Source organism: Musa acuminata, chromosome BXJ1-10 (assembly GCF_036884655.1).
Source record: "Musa acuminata AAA Group cultivar baxijiao chromosome BXJ1-10, Cavendish_Baxijiao_AAA, whole genome shotgun sequence".
NCBI classification, from domain to species: domain Eukaryota; kingdom Viridiplantae; phylum Streptophyta; class Magnoliopsida; order Zingiberales; family Musaceae; genus Musa; species Musa acuminata.
The window spans coordinates 19901045-19917778 of record NC_088336.1 but is presented as its reverse complement, the minus strand read 5'-3'; the positions used below and the strand labels follow the sequence as shown (position 1 = coordinate 19917778).

Genomic DNA, 16734 nt, shown 5'->3' with positions numbered 1-16734 from the left:
TGAATGCATTTAAATAATAATTGGGATTGCGAGATGTAACCTCAAGCAATTTCTCTACCAATATATAAGACCGAGCTATGCAGTTAATACCTGATTAAACAGGTAATATCGATTATTAAACCCATAAACCATAAATACATTTGTCAGTTTCCATGAAACTTGGTTTAGTTTCACACGAATTTTGAGACGTAAATACATTTATCAGTTTTCATGTTGGACCGATACGTACCACCCATACCGGACGGTACAATTCGGTATTGAAGAAACTTCCATCTTGAATGGTTTTAAGGAAGTTTACCATGAAGTGTGTCCATAGGTTTTCACAAGATTAGAAACAAATACAAAGCCAGAAAGCACACTATTAAATTTTAGAGCCAATCTAACCCACAGGAAAATCTAAAATATATTGTTGTTTACAAGTACATCATCATCAGAAGGACATGGCCAGTACTTGAGATTTTCATTAGTCTACTTGGATTTTCTAGTACAAGTAGAGAGATTATTTTTGTGAATTAAACTTTGATCATAGCATTCTACCAGTTAATGAATAGTCTCGACAATATTATGCTAGTTGTCCATCTCTAGTGAACTCTAATGAAAATATTTCACAACTTGTGTGGTACATTATTGGCACTCCATTAAAAGGAGCTGCACTAAGTTCATCAATGTAGCTGAAATGCGAAAAAACCAACAACAGGCAAAGATCTTGCCAACTAATGAGAGGAGGTAAACAGGAGATACCTAAAGATCCGTTGACTGACTAAGCCTGGAAGAAATATGCATTTATCCATTTGTGCCGAGTGCAAAAGTCTTGACAATGCCGCTGACTCTTCCAGCAAAGATTCTGGAGGCTATCTTTTTTCCTGGAACATGGAAAGGATTGGAGACAGCATCCACGTAGGCGGCGTGGAACCTCCTAAAAAACTGAGTGCCAGCAGAATATAAAAAGCGATAAGGAGTTACAACAAGATTTATGATAATCCTCGGATAAATCTTACATAACATACTACTAGAGTTGTTCCTGGAATTTCTGAGTCTCATGCTCATAGAATAACTGAGTCTTGATAAATTAACTCCGATGATGTCTTGCAATCATTTGCATCCAAGTAAAACCAGGAAGTTCTGTTTTCTGTATGTTTGTGCACATGATCAAATGTGTCTGTGTGTGACCTCTTTAAGAGGAAAGGTGTTTTTATGTCCAAGTAGCTTGTCTTGTTAACAGATCATTTTGCTTGTTATCCTCAAACACTCTGTACTCTCAAGAAAAGACATGTTGGTGTCTCTTATTGTTGAGTAACAACAACAGACATATGGCTACAGAAATAATTGAATTGATATTAGATGAATTAAGCATCATGTTCCAAGGATATGACACTTATCTCAGCTTTTACTTCTTGTCAAACATGCATTAATAAACAAATAAAATGTTTCAAAAAGGATGCACTAGGATTAGGAAATGAACTCCATGAGTGCATCGATCCTAACCTGAAGCTGTCAGATCAAGTGACTACGTGTTTATGCATCTAATTCAATGGACCTTGCCCACTGGTTGTCATGTTTGGTTAAGCTTATTACCTTATTATTCAGGCCCAATCTGAATTTCTTTGTTTTGTAAAAAATACTGCAAAATCCACAGAAGACTACAAATTCAACCGTCTCTCTTTTAGATTGGCTACGATCCTACCGGAACTGAACTCATTCACATTGTCAGCCCTAACTTATGCATTTGACACTGTTATAAGGCTAGTATCATGGTATATTGTTGCTCATATAAACCCTCTAGTAGATTTCATCAAGAAACATGGAGTGAGGTATTACAGTATTACCTATCTTGAACAAATGACTTTGCTTTCTGTGTCATTGTTTTCACTCTTGTTTTATTTGTGTACTGTACTGACCGTTCCTTAGCTAGACTTATAATGCAAAGGGAACTGATCTAGATGTGCCGAGCCTTACGCTTCTAACATCAGCATCTTTGACATCCAGATCAGTTGTCACCATGATGAACTTCACCTTAGTGTTAGTCAGGTACCCAAACCTGCAGAAAGAATACTACAATCAAGAGAACAACCAAAAGAGACACATCCAATAATAAAATTGAACAAACAAAAGTCTTAACGCAAAGAAGCAGAAATGACTTACACTTTGTAACTCTCCGTTGGAAACAAAAGACCAAGGAAGGTCTCGTTCAGAGTAAGCACACTCCTCTTAGGATTATTTACTGCCAAAAAGAAGAGCACAAAAATAAGCCACAAAACCATAGATGCTTTCTTACAACTTTGGACTATGTAATAAAAAAACTGCTCTGGTTTGGCACACACTGGAAGCTTACAGATTTTGTTGTTGTCACATATAATAGGATAATTTTTAAAGATAAATCAACCACAGAGGCAGCAGTTCTGATGGACATTAGGATGGTTAACACATGATGGTGTTCTGTAACTTTGCTTACCGTTAATCATGTAAATTTCTAGTGGAACTTCTGTCATACAAACACATCAGTTTTTTAATTGCATGTGAGCAGAGAGAATAAAAATGAACTTGTGGTGACCTACAAAGTAAGCATTCACTATGATGCTACTATTTCCCTGAACAGTTCCATTGTGGAGAGGATTTAGCACCAAAATTCCCTTCTGAACAGTTTATATCATTACTATTTTAACCCAATTAAAGCATAGTAAATGATTTTGCACAAGCAAAACATTTTATCTAATGTAATAAGCGACAAGTCACTGATTTAATAATACTTATCATAAGAGGATCTGCCAACTTACCAAATCCTACTCCTCACAAGAGCTGTAACTTTATATAACAACAACAACAAGGTCGTAAGTCTCAACTATTGTATCTTATATGTTTCAAAAAACATCTACATGAGATACAAACGGCTCGCATGCACAGTCAATAGTAATTTGAAGAATGTAAGTACAACCTACTTATTTCGTGGCCTCTACTTGTTAACACATATCTGTAGCATTGAGATCTTCTTAAGCAACCTTGCCCAAGAAAAATACACCATGTACTATCGTATCATCTAGAAGAAGACACGACAACAACATCGACATTTATACATAAAGAGTGAAAGTCTCTGTCTTCTAAGACTCGTATTAGGACCTATAACTGATGCTCGCTCATGATCCCACAAGGTGCTCTAACCCTAGTTGGTTAGCGAGCGACCTTACCCGACTCCTACAACGATGAAGTCCGCTTTCAACAGTCCTCAACTGAGAAGCTTCCAATTAGCCATTGTATGTTGTTCTCATTTCTCCTGGGACAAACATAATCCCTACAAAGACCTGTTTATCGTCGCCTACTACACACCAAGAGATCTCTTTTACGTTGATCTAGTTCATACCAAGATGTCAGCGCACAATTGGAAGAGGATTGTGACAATAACAGGATCAGTATTGTCGAAATTTCCGACAATTGATCCACCGTCAAAGCCAAAATCATATGTTCCAAGAGGAAGAAAGGGGAGGGGAGGAAAGGGGAAAGAGGAACCTCTCTCGTCGATGACGTCGAGGGAGCAGTGGACGATGTGGTGGAGCTTGAGGGCATCGTCAGCCTCGGTGAAGCTCTGCAGATACAGCGGATTGTTCTGCGGCACACAAGAAGCCGCCAGATTCAGACGGTGGACAAACATGTCATTCGGGTTCGAAGACCAACCTGGTGACCGACGACGGCGACGCACGCGATCATCACGTCACGGACCCTTCGTCGGCGGCGCCACCCGTCGGGATCTCGGTGTATCGAGGAGGATACGAGCGGGATGGGGCGAGGCGCTGCGACTCGGGCGGCCAAAGGTGGTTGAATCGATCAAAGCCCCCCCCCACGAACGAATCGATAGTTCTGTTTAGGCGAGCAGCGTGAGCGGTTGAAACGTAGCGTAGTCAAAGGTCTGACCTTTGACTCCCGTTGCATGGCGCATTTATGGGATAAAAATATAAAAATTATAAAAAACATTAAAATTTAATGAATAATAATAATAATAGGATAAATCCTCCAGAAAAAAAAACCCCCATATTTTCTTTTTTTGTTCCCTCATTTTTCGAATTTTCAACAGAGCGTCTCAGCTTTTCTCTGTACAAAAATGTCGCATGATATTTTCCTCTCTGTTCATAGTTGTTGGAAGCATTTTTCTCCCTTACAAAACACACGTGTTTATCCTGAAAAAGAATTAATCAAATTACGTTGGTCAATTGATCCATTCCGATAGAAATAAATGGAACCATGCCTTAGGGAACATAAAATCGTGCCTTTAGCTTAGTTCTATGTTATTTTATGTAAGATACGACCTTTTTCATATTCTTTTAATTGGGCTGGTTTTTAATCGTATTAACATTAATGTACTAACAACATAAATAATTCGCGGGACTACGAAAACAAGCACTAAAAGACTAAGAGAGAACTTTCAATGAGTAAGAAATGACATAGTTTAAGTACTAATCACATAATCTTTACAATAAACAAAGAAATAAAAGAATGCTCTATTGATTACATCCTACAATCAAAAAGATGCCCTAAAACTTAGAATCATAAACATTGCAAAGCAATAAAATGACACTGGAACTGCTAATCTATCACTGGCAGAGAAACGATGAAACCCATTAGAGCAGGCATCCCCCCATCAAGTCATGAAGCAGAAATTTTTGGGATGTGATCAGTCCATGTATTATGCTCCAACAGCGGTTGACTCCCGACCCCTTCCTCGTTGGCCCCTCCCGCGACCGCGACCACGACCACGACCTGCATTATCTCATCGACTTTTAGCTATGGACTAACTTAAATCTTAAAAAACCTGTCGAACAGATCTCAACTTCAATCGAGGGGGCAAAAAACTGCTTAATATGGACATCATATCAGCCATTAGCATTTTAATCTAAGATAGGAGATAATTAAGTAGATGATAAAGCCGTAAAAAAACTGTCTAAACTGGGCTTATAGTCATCAAGGTAATCTAACCTATACAAGACTTGGCTCTTAATCGATCTTATGAGTTGAATAAACCTTACCTCTGCCACGAACAGGTACAGGAACCTCATCATCATAGCCATTGTTTTCCAGTTGATAATCAGGCCGGCCACCATAACCACCTCTACCACGTCCACGGAAACCTAAGCCTCTGCCACGGGCATAGCCACCTCTACCGTATCCGCGACCATTGTTATCCCAACTTCCATCATTGTAGTCTGTTGTGCCATTTTCTAAACAAAAGACATAACTAAACCCTTGAGTATTATATCTTAGAGAATAAGCACAGAAAAAACATGCATCCCATAGATAAAAAGTCAAAAAAATATTTCCGTACCATCATATTTACCACGAGCCCTTCCGCTGCCACGCCCACCACGGCCTCTACCTTGACCAGTAGGTGAGTCTTCTATATTTGTTTGTAAATAAGACATCAGACAAAATTGCATCAAATATTTAATATCATATGGTTGATTGCAGTTTACAAAATTTACCTCCTTCATAGTCGAATTCAGCCAAGGGTTTCACCTGGTCTTTGGGCAAAGGAGGCTGATACCTGTGCCAAGAAATGATACCTTGTCGATATGATGTCCAATGAAAAACTTAAGTAGAATGTGAAAAGTAAAAGGAAATACATCAAAACAGTTCCACTCTTGATCCTTTGATGCACTACTGATTAGCAAGAAAACTTTGGATGATTAAGAATTCATCAAAATTTAAAGCATTCTCCATGAAAAATATGTTTTGCCTAGATCTTACTGACTTTAAGGGGATGGGAATTGCATACAGTAAATTGAAAGATGACATTTGTCTGGGCACTTAACTATTACTTTCCTTCAAAAACTAGTTTCTCCAGGGGAAATATTTGTCTAGGTGTGAAACTTACAATAAAATTATCTAAAATTTAAAAAATATAGTAAACATGAAATATTTATATATGTTCAACCTTAAAATTTACTTATAGTGTCAGGATATACATTTAAAAATCATGACAAATAGTCACACATAACTAAAGAGTATCCTTCAATCAAGAAAGAAATATTCTTTAAAAACACCTCCAAAATACAGAGAAGGTAACAAGGACTTGTAGCATGAAGAGAAGTTATCATCTTATCTTCATTAATAAATGCTCCGTACAAGTTACACATAAAAGGTCAGCTTATGCAAAATTCAAAAATAATAATAATACGAGATATTATTTAATGCCATACCTCGACATGTATTTAAACCATCAGAATATATATTTATATAACATAAATAAGAAAATATAATAAAAGCACACCCTTTTTCATCAAAAAGTTATCTTTAAACATATTACATAATACTAAGGGGTCAGCTTATCAAAGATCGAAAGAAACTTAAGAGGAGATATTATGTATGTCAAACCTGGACATGTATATAGAGCACCAGAAACATGTAACAGAAGTGCATCCTTTTTCATCAAGAAATTATTTAATATATAATGATCGAAATGCACAATAGGTAATACAAACTTTTTAAGTGTGAGAACAGAGTTTTATCATCTTATTTTTCATTAGCCTACACTATAAAGAAGTTACATTAAAGTCGAAACTACAATCATATATCCATCTTGTCCATCATAAAATAGACAACATTCAATAGAAACATTGTCCTCTAACAAAATATCCACAAAGTATTCCCAAAAATTCTAAAAGCTTATTGTGTCTCTAATAACTATTTACAAAATCAGAGAATTCAGATAACTTCTTGTGTATATCCAAGAAGTACCCAAAAAGCATCATATCCAGCAAATGTCTAATATGGGTACCGAAGCATTTTAAAGTACCCAAAAAGCATCATATCCATCAGTGTTACGTTTTGAAGGCCCAAATTATGGAATGTTGATAAATTTAGAGCAATATGGATATGTCCAGTAGAGCAAATGCGTTGACAGCATACAGAAGTTGACAATGATCCATAACATACAAATGCATAGACGATCAAATATCAAACATCTTGATAAACCAGTTGTTGATAATATTGGATATAAAAAATTCTATCTATGAGGTCCTCCGTTCTCCTTATGTAAGAAAATTAAGAACAAAGTAGCACACAAGGTATCAAAAGATTAACCAAATAATCATGGGAAGACAAGGAACTTGAAAGAAGATTCAATCTTCTAAATAAACTTTTTTGGCTTCCATTATCTTGACAAAACCACTAGATGGTCTAAGATGAGGCTACCAAGTCAGACTGGTTTGTCAATTGAATCTTCTTGGCACAACTTTTTCTTTGAACGCTGAAAATTTAGCACATTAATAACAGTTTCTTTAACACAAAAAATAAGGAGTGAACCCCTTAAAACAACAAAGGATCATGCCTCATAGGTCAACCACATGGAACATTTATCAAGACTGCAAGTAATCTTAGAAGTTATAGAAGCTACAATACAGTGATTCTGTATATCTGACACAAAATTTAGTAATATCCATTCTAATAAAGTGCCAAAAGTAAAAGAATAATATCCAAAGCATGGTCACTGAAGCAGCCAAATTGGTGTCAAATCAACATAATTTCAGATTCAAGGCCACACAGTGAAGATACATTGACAACAGTTTAATTGCAAAAAGAGGTTCCTGTAGAGAAGGAAAGAAAATTGGTCGCAATAACTTATATGTTGTGCTATAAAGAGATTAAAGAAACAGACAATACATATTTTTTGAATGCTTGAATCATCAACTTCAGAAAATATACTGAAAAATTATAAGGAAATGCTTCTTGTACTTACCCCACAGCAGATGCATCCAGTTCCTTCTTTGACAAAGTTATACTGATCACAGAGACATGCCTGGTAGTCTCAAGACTGAAAATAACAATTGTAAGTTACAAAGTGACTTTTTCAACATTTGAACATGGAAAAACCAAAACATTTTGAAGTTCCAGGCGTGGCAATTTTGCCCCAAAAAAACCAAATTTCTTTCAATCAAAAAATGACTTCTTACGGAAGTAGGCCTTCTTCTAATGGCTCCCATGTATCGGTTATGTCAGTAGATCCAATAGAAACAATTTGATGAAGACCACCTATCCTTCTCTGCATCAACATTATAAAACAAACCATTAGTAGGGGAGTTTCTTACAATTATATTTTAAATAATAAAGAGGAAAGAATCGGCATAATAAAAAAAAAAAAGAAATCCACTATAATAACAACTAAAGGTAATAACAGAACACAAAGAAGAAGTACCTTGATCAGTTCCACTATCACAATAGCTTTGTTGATTGCTCTACCCATTGCCTTTAAGACGATTTCATTTGAACCTTTTTCCTTTAAAAGTGAGTATGAGGAGATGTCAGTAGTAATAGTGTAATACAGACAGCCTTTTGTGAATCTTAATTGCAAAATGTTAAAGACAAAAGCACGATGAAGCAGTCAAATTACTATTTGCACCCAATTAAAATTCATCTAAACTAACAACCATCATTATGCAAGCATAAGGAAAGTTCATACGATAACCTAATAGAATAGCTTAAGCATAGGAAAATCAGCATAGACTTCATGGGTGCCACTTAAAATTTACCCTATGAAGGTTCAAATGAATTAAAATTCCAGTTTTCAAAAGATATAATTACTAAAATAATTGTTTTTTCTGCTGTTTAAATCTAGATAGAAAAAAGGTCCAATGCACAAGGCTCTTACCTGTGTGGATTTTGGTGGGATCAATGTACATAATCCTACCCATGCAAGCAAAGATATTATTTTCATTAATCAAACCCTATTTTCACAAGCTGCAAGGAACAACATCGCTGTTGCGTAAATGTAAATGGGCATCATAAAATGTTAAGAATCGATTGAACACTGCAACTGTGACCAAAAACAACAAAAGAGACTAGGGAACTTTCTAACTATAAACTACAAGCCTTGGGCTATCAACTCCGCCCACATAATTTTTCACATTCATTTATGCCTGACATGGATATGGTAGAACATTGTGGAATCCAAGGTGATCTACACAAATCTACTAAAAGCCCTTATTTTTTTAATCAAATATGTAATTAATTAATTAATTTGACATAACTGTTTATCTAAATATTTCTAAAAACAACATTATTTGAATAATTAATTTATTTATTTGACATGGATGTTTATCTAGACTCTCATCAACCAAACAACATGCGCCATGGATGTTTATCTGAATACTTCTAAAAAGTTCATCCATTGCCAACGTCAAAAGATAAGGACTCCAATTTGATCTTAAAGGACCTCCCATTAATTTAAAGCTTGGAGACTCCGGCACATATATATTTTATCACTGCCATATTCCTATCAGATAATTTTTTTTTTTATAAAACCAGATATTATCCTTTGAACCCTATGGCACATTTTGGGCACTTAACATAAATGAGCTCCAGTGTGGTCCATCATTGTTTCAAGTATTGAGACAATGGCGACTATGTCAGTATCTAATACAAAACAACTCTCGTCTTCTGTTATTCAGTTCATATATCATTGTGCCACTCTTACATGTACACATGCTTGCAAACAGGTTAAAGACATAAATAGTTTACTTGTGAAAGTACCATTCAGTGGTGCGCTACCACCATCCAAGTTTAAATTTCATCGCCATAATCTTTTAACTACATGATATCATCAACATCTTTCAATTTAAGTCTGCTTAAATGTCTTTTTTTTTTTATCTGCGTAAATCTCATAACCATAAAAACAAGCTTCTTAATCTCCCGTAAACTACTACTACGAGCAAGAATGCAATAGACAGAATCTATTAGACCAAGATACAGGACTAAAAAAATCTTGGTTCCTCGGGTGACACATACCTGAAGCAGGCTGGTGGCATACGTGATGTAGTTGCGGATCCTCCCCTGAGTCGTGATGCGGATCTCATTCTCATTAATCGGAGTCTCCGCCCTCGGTTTCTCCACCCTCTGGTACCGATCCATCTTCCCATCCATCGAACACCATAAAGATCAAAAAGTTGGACAAGAAGAAGCACTTTATCAGCCTAAACACCTCGGACTACACGAATGATTCCAATTAAAGCAACAAAAGCAAACAATAACACCTAAAACCAACTGAAAAAGCCCGCTGCACACCGTAGGACTCAGATATCAACATAAAACAAAAAAAATGAGGTAAATATACGTAAAAATCATTTCGGTAACATTGGACACGAAACTGGGAGTGTGCAGAAGGAAACCAAAGAAGAAGGCAAACTTCTACCGTGTTAAGAGCCACGAACACCGAATCAAGCAACGAGAACAAAAGAAACAAAGGGAGAACAACAATGAGGGGGTTTACGATCTCTCTTACCTCGGTTTTCGCTACCGCTCGTGGCCCTCTACGGCTCAGTACTTCTTTTCCGCCCTGAAGGAGACTGTCACCGCCAACCGCTTCTTCTTATATAGCGATCCGCAAGGGAGAGAGGCGAACTGGTCTTCTTCCCATTAGGGTTCCTATGCAAATAAATAGCCCAAAATGAGCTGTTAATTACCATCAAGTCCAAAAATCATCACCGTAGGATTAATATGTATGGAGATGCCCTCTTAAGAGTCCAAATAGAAATGATTAAACCCTTTATGACCCTTGATTTGTGTGACTAAATCCTTTGACATAATTGATTTTAAAAAAATTAAATAAATATATTGAATTTAACATAAACAAAAATATTTATCTTTACTAATCTATATGATATGTTTTAAGTGAATTTCCACATTTTTAGTTTTCTTCCCTTAGATTAGCATTCATTTTTAGTTGTTTTTTAATATGACAAAAATTCTCTCACTTTTTTTTTTTCTCATTTTCCAATCCAGTCTTCCTCCAAATGGACTCATTCGAAACAATTATTTAGAGTGTTTTAAAATAGTATTATATTTTTATTTATTTATATTTAAATTATCAAAAAGTGTCACATAAAAATGATCTTAGAATTTATAAATACAAATATTTAAAAAAATTATGAAAAATATAAAAAGCCATGTAGTGAATATTGATAAAAGAAAAATATAAGAATGCTATTTATGCACTTTTAGATCAAAAATATGATTATTAGAAAAAATATAAATTAAAATATCAAATTATAAAATAATAATATTTAAATTATTAATTTAATAAAATATTCGAAAATAATTGAATACACCATGTGTAAATGTTTCCACCTTAGTATATTTGTTTATGTAACATTAAGCACTCTTTTTTTATTATTGTAATGTAATTTTACTTGAAATATATCAAAATTGATAGAATATTATCAAAAACTCAAATTAGATTTATAAACTATAAAATTTCTAAGATAAAAGTTATTTACATAGAGTTGAAATATTAAATTTTGGTTCTCAACCTAACTTATCAAAATTAACCTAATGTATTTTCAAGTATTGTTGTGTTTAAAAGAGGGAAAGAAATTCAATTAGTTGGTAATGATATATTTTGGGAAAGGTTATTGGTCTTATATCCATCATAAATTTACAATATTAAGTGTTTTAATAAGAAAATATTTCTCTTAGATATCATGTCGATATGCCATGTTCAATTAGTGTGTTCATAATACTTTCATTAAAAATAGATGCATCGGGCATAGGAGATGTTTTATCTAGTTAGGGTGTATAGGGCATTTTGATGTTTATATCTAGGGAGGATGCATCTTGCAACGGAAGATACTTTGTCTAATAAGAATGTGCATCAAATGCTTTGATATTTATATCTTAGGTGAATGTATCTTATAAAGATAAGCACTTGAGATATACTTATCTTATGTAGATACACTATGAAAAGAAATTAAAGATAAACACTTGAGATATACTTATCTTATATAGATACACTATGAAAATAAATTCGTTGATGGTGTCAAGTACTTTAAGTTTTTTTTTTTAATTCTAAATAGGTGCAAAAGGAATGCTTTGATTATTTTAGATGCTTCAAATATTTTTTTTATCTTGAGCAAACATATCATATGTGAGAGAATGCCTTGTTCACATCATATACTTATGATATTTTTATTTCTAAACTAGATGTATCACATTATGGGACATTTTTGCCCTAAAGGTCATGTGGAGCACATTACACATCTAGGTAGAAAGATACACATGTCGCTTGACCTTAATAGGTTGGGTGGGCAAAATCAAAATCCTCAACTTGAACTTGGAGTTGGGCTCACTTGTAATGCCACAAACTTGAAGATGACTCAATGTCATGACCAATATAAGGAAGAGGTTGACTTGAGTGTATGATTGTCTTGCGGGCAAGATTGTCTTGATGACATCATAAACATAAGGAAGAGAATGTGCCTTCCTAAAAGGAGCAATTGACATTAACCAACCGACTTAAAATGACACAATCATTTGTAAGGCATCATCAATGTGAGGATATATCTTCTTGGAAAATGTAGTCAATTTAAGGATATAATTAACTGAAAAGATGATCATTTTGGAGCTACAACTAACTTTAAAATGATTAGACATTAATGATTTGAGAATGATATAAAAGTATCATCACTTAAGCGAGTGATTATCTTAAAGACGTCTCAAAGGTATATTCAACTTAATGACATAGACTTGAGGTCACCATCATTACGAGAAAGTGATCGACTTAGGAATATGATGTGACTATTCTTAAGGTAAGATAATTTTATTGACATGACCAACTTAAGGAAGCAATCTACCCGAAGAGGGCAGACAATTATTGACTCAAACAGCTGGAGTTACGAGCATCTTTTGATTTTAGAATATGACCAATATTAGATATATATTATCCCAACAACTCAATTTCATAAATATCAAAGATGAACTCAATGGGATTGCTCATATGCATATCACTTGTTAGTGTTGGCCATTTTATTCTTCAAGGGTTTTATCTACTATATATTGATTTACCTTTTATAGTAGGTCAAGAAACATTATTGAGCCTTCTTACCTATCGATAAAAGGAATGATAATAACTTCAAACTATTAATAAACATGCGAACAAATATAAAAGAATAATAATAACTCAATTAATGAGTCTCATCAATGAATATTGAGATACAATTGGATAAGAGTCATCCTCCCCTTACCAAACTATCAAGAATATTATAATGGTATATTTTGGATAATAGATACTAATGAAATAAAAATTGAACTCTTTTATCAAATTAAATAATGTGATTGAAGTGGGAAAAGCATTCTCTAGTGTTTTCTTATACTCAAACACATAAGGATAACAAAAGTAGTATATAAGATTATTTGTATTATGAGTGTGTTAATGTATTCAACATATCAACATTTGGATTGAAAGTCTTCACATTGGGTGGATGAAAGTTAAAAGGAAACAAGTTTTCTCATGTTAAGAGAAAATATTATTAACATCTTGATCAGCCCGATGTGATCTAGACCAAGCACAGTGTTATTTGAAGTGGCTCTGAAGTAGTTCTGAGGTGGCACATATATGAAAACTAAGATCGGGGGTTGTTTCTTGACCCAATCCCTCCAATACTTAGTAATATGAATCCCTAAATATAAGCTCGAGTAGTAGGAAAGCGAGAGTCCTCTCCATTTTGATTAAGATATGCATTTATACCTTAAAGGAGGAAAATAAAGTTTATGATGTATTTCTTTTATCATAAAGAAAGAGATAGAAGTTTAGAATTGTTTTCCTCATCATGAGAAAAAAATTTATGATTGTCTTCCTTGCTAGGAGAGAGGATAGTTTATGATTGTCTTTCTTGCCATAATGAACGAGAAGGAAGCTTGTATTTCTTTATTTTTTGTACTAGGTGGATGAAGGATAACTTAGATGACATGTGGCGACTACATGTCAACTGTTGGTAAATTTTTTATTATTTGTCCCCCCTAAAGGCATACTTTGAGATTCTTGTAAGAGGGATATGAAGCACGTCATTCAATTTTTTTTTTATCATGAGAATGTTTAAGGATCTCATTTTGCAGGTTGGGTTTTTTCGATTTAGGTGTCTCAGAATTATTAGGTTCGTACTTCCATCGTAGTAATTTTTTCTTGATAATGATCGTGTTTCTCGACTCGCATGTCTCAAACACATTTGGCTTGTGACTCTACTATGGCGGGCTAGTCGGATTTCCCAATTCATGCATCTCGGGCACATTCAATCTTACACCTCTGTAGTAGTAAATTTATTTTAGTGTCGATCAGATTTTCTCGACTCACACATCTCGGGTGCATTCATCCTTATGCCTTTGCCATAGTGGATTTATTTTGATGTTAATTGGGTTTTTTTTATTCACATGTCTCGGACACATTCGGTCTTATGCCTCTATCATAACAGATTTATTTCAGTATTGATCAGGTTTTTTCGACTTATGCATCTCGGACACATTCAACCTTACGCCTCCATCATAACATATTTATTTCAATGTTGATCAGGTTTTTCCAACTCATGTATCTCAAGTGCATTCGACTTTATACCTCTGCCATAGTCGATTTATTTTGATACCGATTGAGTTTTTCTTAATTATATATCTTAGTGCATTTCGCCTTGCACCTCTATCGTAGTAGATTTATCTTAAAGTGGGTTGGGTTTTTCTATTGTGGCAAACTTCAAATCTTCTTTCTACTGTGGTGGATTTCATATCTCTTCTCCACCATAACAAATCTTGGGTCTTCTCGCCATAGTAGGCTTTAAATCTCTTTTCCATCCTAACGGATTTTATATTCATTCTCCATCATAGCGAATCTTAGGTCTTCTTACCAAGGTAAACTTTAAATCTTCTTTCTGCAGTGGTGGATTTTATATCCCTTCTCCACCTTAGTGGATCTCGGGTCTTCCCATCGTGGCGGATTTCATATCCCTTCTCCGTTATAGTGTATCTCGAGTCTTTTATCGTGGTGGGCTACAAATCTTATTTCCACCATGGCTAATTTCATATCCCTTCTCCGCCATAGTAGATCTCATGTCTTCCCATTCTAACGGATGTATCCACATGTGGAAAGGATGACAGTTGCCCCCTGAGTAAAAATGATGTGGGTTGGAGGCAGGACTTTTTGTTAAAGTATTCATTGAGAGGGTTGATAAGCAGATGTTTTTACGACATTAGGCTCTCCTTTTAGTGCTAAACTATTAGGGAAAAATATCATTGACGTCTTGGTCAATCTGACATAGTTTTGACTCGTGCGTGCAAAATTATCTGAAGTGTCTTCGAGGTAGCACCTACATGAAGACTAAAGACGGGGGAGGTTTCTTGAGCCGATATCTCCGATGCTCAAGTTAGTAATCGGAGGTCCCTAAATGTGGGCTTGAGTAGTTCGAGGAAAGAGAGAGTCCTCATCATTTTCCTATTTATAATGTGTTTTTATATCTTAAAAGGGGGGAAAAAAGTTTGTAATATCCTTCTTTGTCGTAAAGGAAGAAAATGAAGTTTAGAATTACTTTTATCATCATAATGAATGAGAAGGAAGTTTATGATTATCTGATAAGGATGAGGAGAAAGTTTGTGATTATCTTTCTTACCATAATGAATAAGAAGAAAGCTTGTGTTTCTCTACTTTAAATCTTTATACACAAATGGAGGATGACTTAGACACATGGCGACTATGTTAATTGTTAATAAATTTACTATCATTTGTGCCCCTCGTTAGTATACTTCGAGGCTCTTGTAAGAGGGATTTGAAGCAAGTCATTTAGTTTCTTTTTTGTCGTGTGAATGTTCAAGGATTTTATTTTGTAAGTCAGGTTTTCCTGATTTAGTTATTTCGGGATCATTGGGTTTGTACTTCCATCATAATAGTTTTTTCTTAGAGATGATTGGGTTTTTTGACTCGCATACCTCAAACACATTTGCCCTATGCCTCTATCGCGGTGGACCGATCGAGTTTCTTGGTTCACATGTCTAAAGTGCATTAGACCTTATGCCTTCACTATAGCAGATTCATTTTGGTATCAATCAGGTTTTCTCGACTCATGAATCTCAGGTGCATTCATCCTTGTATATCTTTCATAGCGGATTTATTTCTTTATTGATCAGGTTTTCTCGACTCATACATCTTGGGTACATTCGATCTTTCTTCTCCATCGTAGCAAATTTATTTTACTGTCAAACAAATTTTCAAACTTACGTGTCTCGGGTGTATTCAACTTTACACTTCTATCATAGTGGATTTATTCCTTGTTGATCGGGTTTTCTTAACTCATGCATCTTGGGTGCATTCGACATCGTGCTTCCGTCATAGTAGATTTATTTCAGTGTCGATCAAGTTTTTCTGACTTATACATCTTAGGCTCATTTGACCTTGCGCCTCTACCATAACGAATTTATCTTAACATGGGTTAGGTTTTTCCATCGTGGTTGCTTTCATGTCCCTTCTCTATTATAGTGGATCTCAGGTTTTCCTGTCATGACGAGCTTCAAATATTCTTTTCTACCATAATAGATTTTATGTCTCTTCTCTGTCGTAGCAGATCTCGAGTCTTCCTACTATGGCGAGCTTCAAAATTTCTTTTTGTCATGATAGATTTCATATCTCTTCTTTGTTGTAGAGGATCTCGTGTCCTCCCAGCATAGTGGGCTTTAAATCTTCTTCCCGCCATGATAAATTTCATGTTCGTTCTTTGTTGCAATGGATCTTGGGTCTTCCCACCATGACAAGCTTCAAATATTCTTTTTATCATAGTAGATTTCATGTCCCTTCAGTTTCGTAGTGGATCTTGGGTCTTTTCGCCCTGACGAGCTTAAAATCTTTTTTTCGTCATGATATATTTTATGTCCCTTCTCCATTGTAGTGGATCTCAGATTTTTCTATCGTGACGAATGTATCTACATATGGAAAGGATGTTAGTTGCCCCA

The 16734-nt window shown here is 35.0% G+C and overlaps 2 protein-coding genes across 3 annotated transcripts; both read right to left on the bottom strand.

The window, feature by feature from the left end:
- Window positions 1-578: 578 nt before the first annotated feature.
- On the bottom strand, window positions 579-3856 carry LOC135595383 (uncharacterized). Its single transcript, XM_065086221.1, has 5 exons — window positions 3667-3856; window positions 3502-3598; window positions 2143-2221; window positions 1957-2038; window positions 579-924 (listed from the first exon to the last, which is right to left on the bottom strand). The coding sequence occupies exons 1-5, from the start codon at window positions 3697-3699 to the stop codon at window positions 784-786; spliced, it is 432 nt and encodes a 143-aa protein (XP_064942293.1). The 5' UTR covers window positions 3700-3856; the 3' UTR covers window positions 579-783.
- A 549-nt stretch (window positions 3857-4405) lies between these two features.
- On the bottom strand, window positions 4406-10375 carry LOC104000476 (uncharacterized). Of its 2 annotated transcripts, none has more exons than XM_009422542.3 (9): window positions 10259-10375; window positions 9766-9888; window positions 8177-8257; window positions 7935-8023; window positions 7721-7795; window positions 5466-5527; window positions 5309-5380; window positions 5013-5204; window positions 4406-4746 (listed from the first exon to the last, which is right to left on the bottom strand). In XM_009422542.3, exons 2-9 carry the CDS (start codon window positions 9886-9888, stop codon window positions 4673-4675), a joined length of 768 nt encoding a protein of 255 aa, XP_009420817.2. In that variant the 5' UTR covers window positions 10259-10375; the 3' UTR covers window positions 4406-4672. The 2 variants fall into 2 exon arrangements, with proteins under 2 accessions (XP_009420817.2, XP_009420818.2); XM_009422543.3 differs by having other exon boundaries at window positions 5309-5377.
- Between the last annotated feature and the right edge of the window lie 6359 nt (window positions 10376-16734).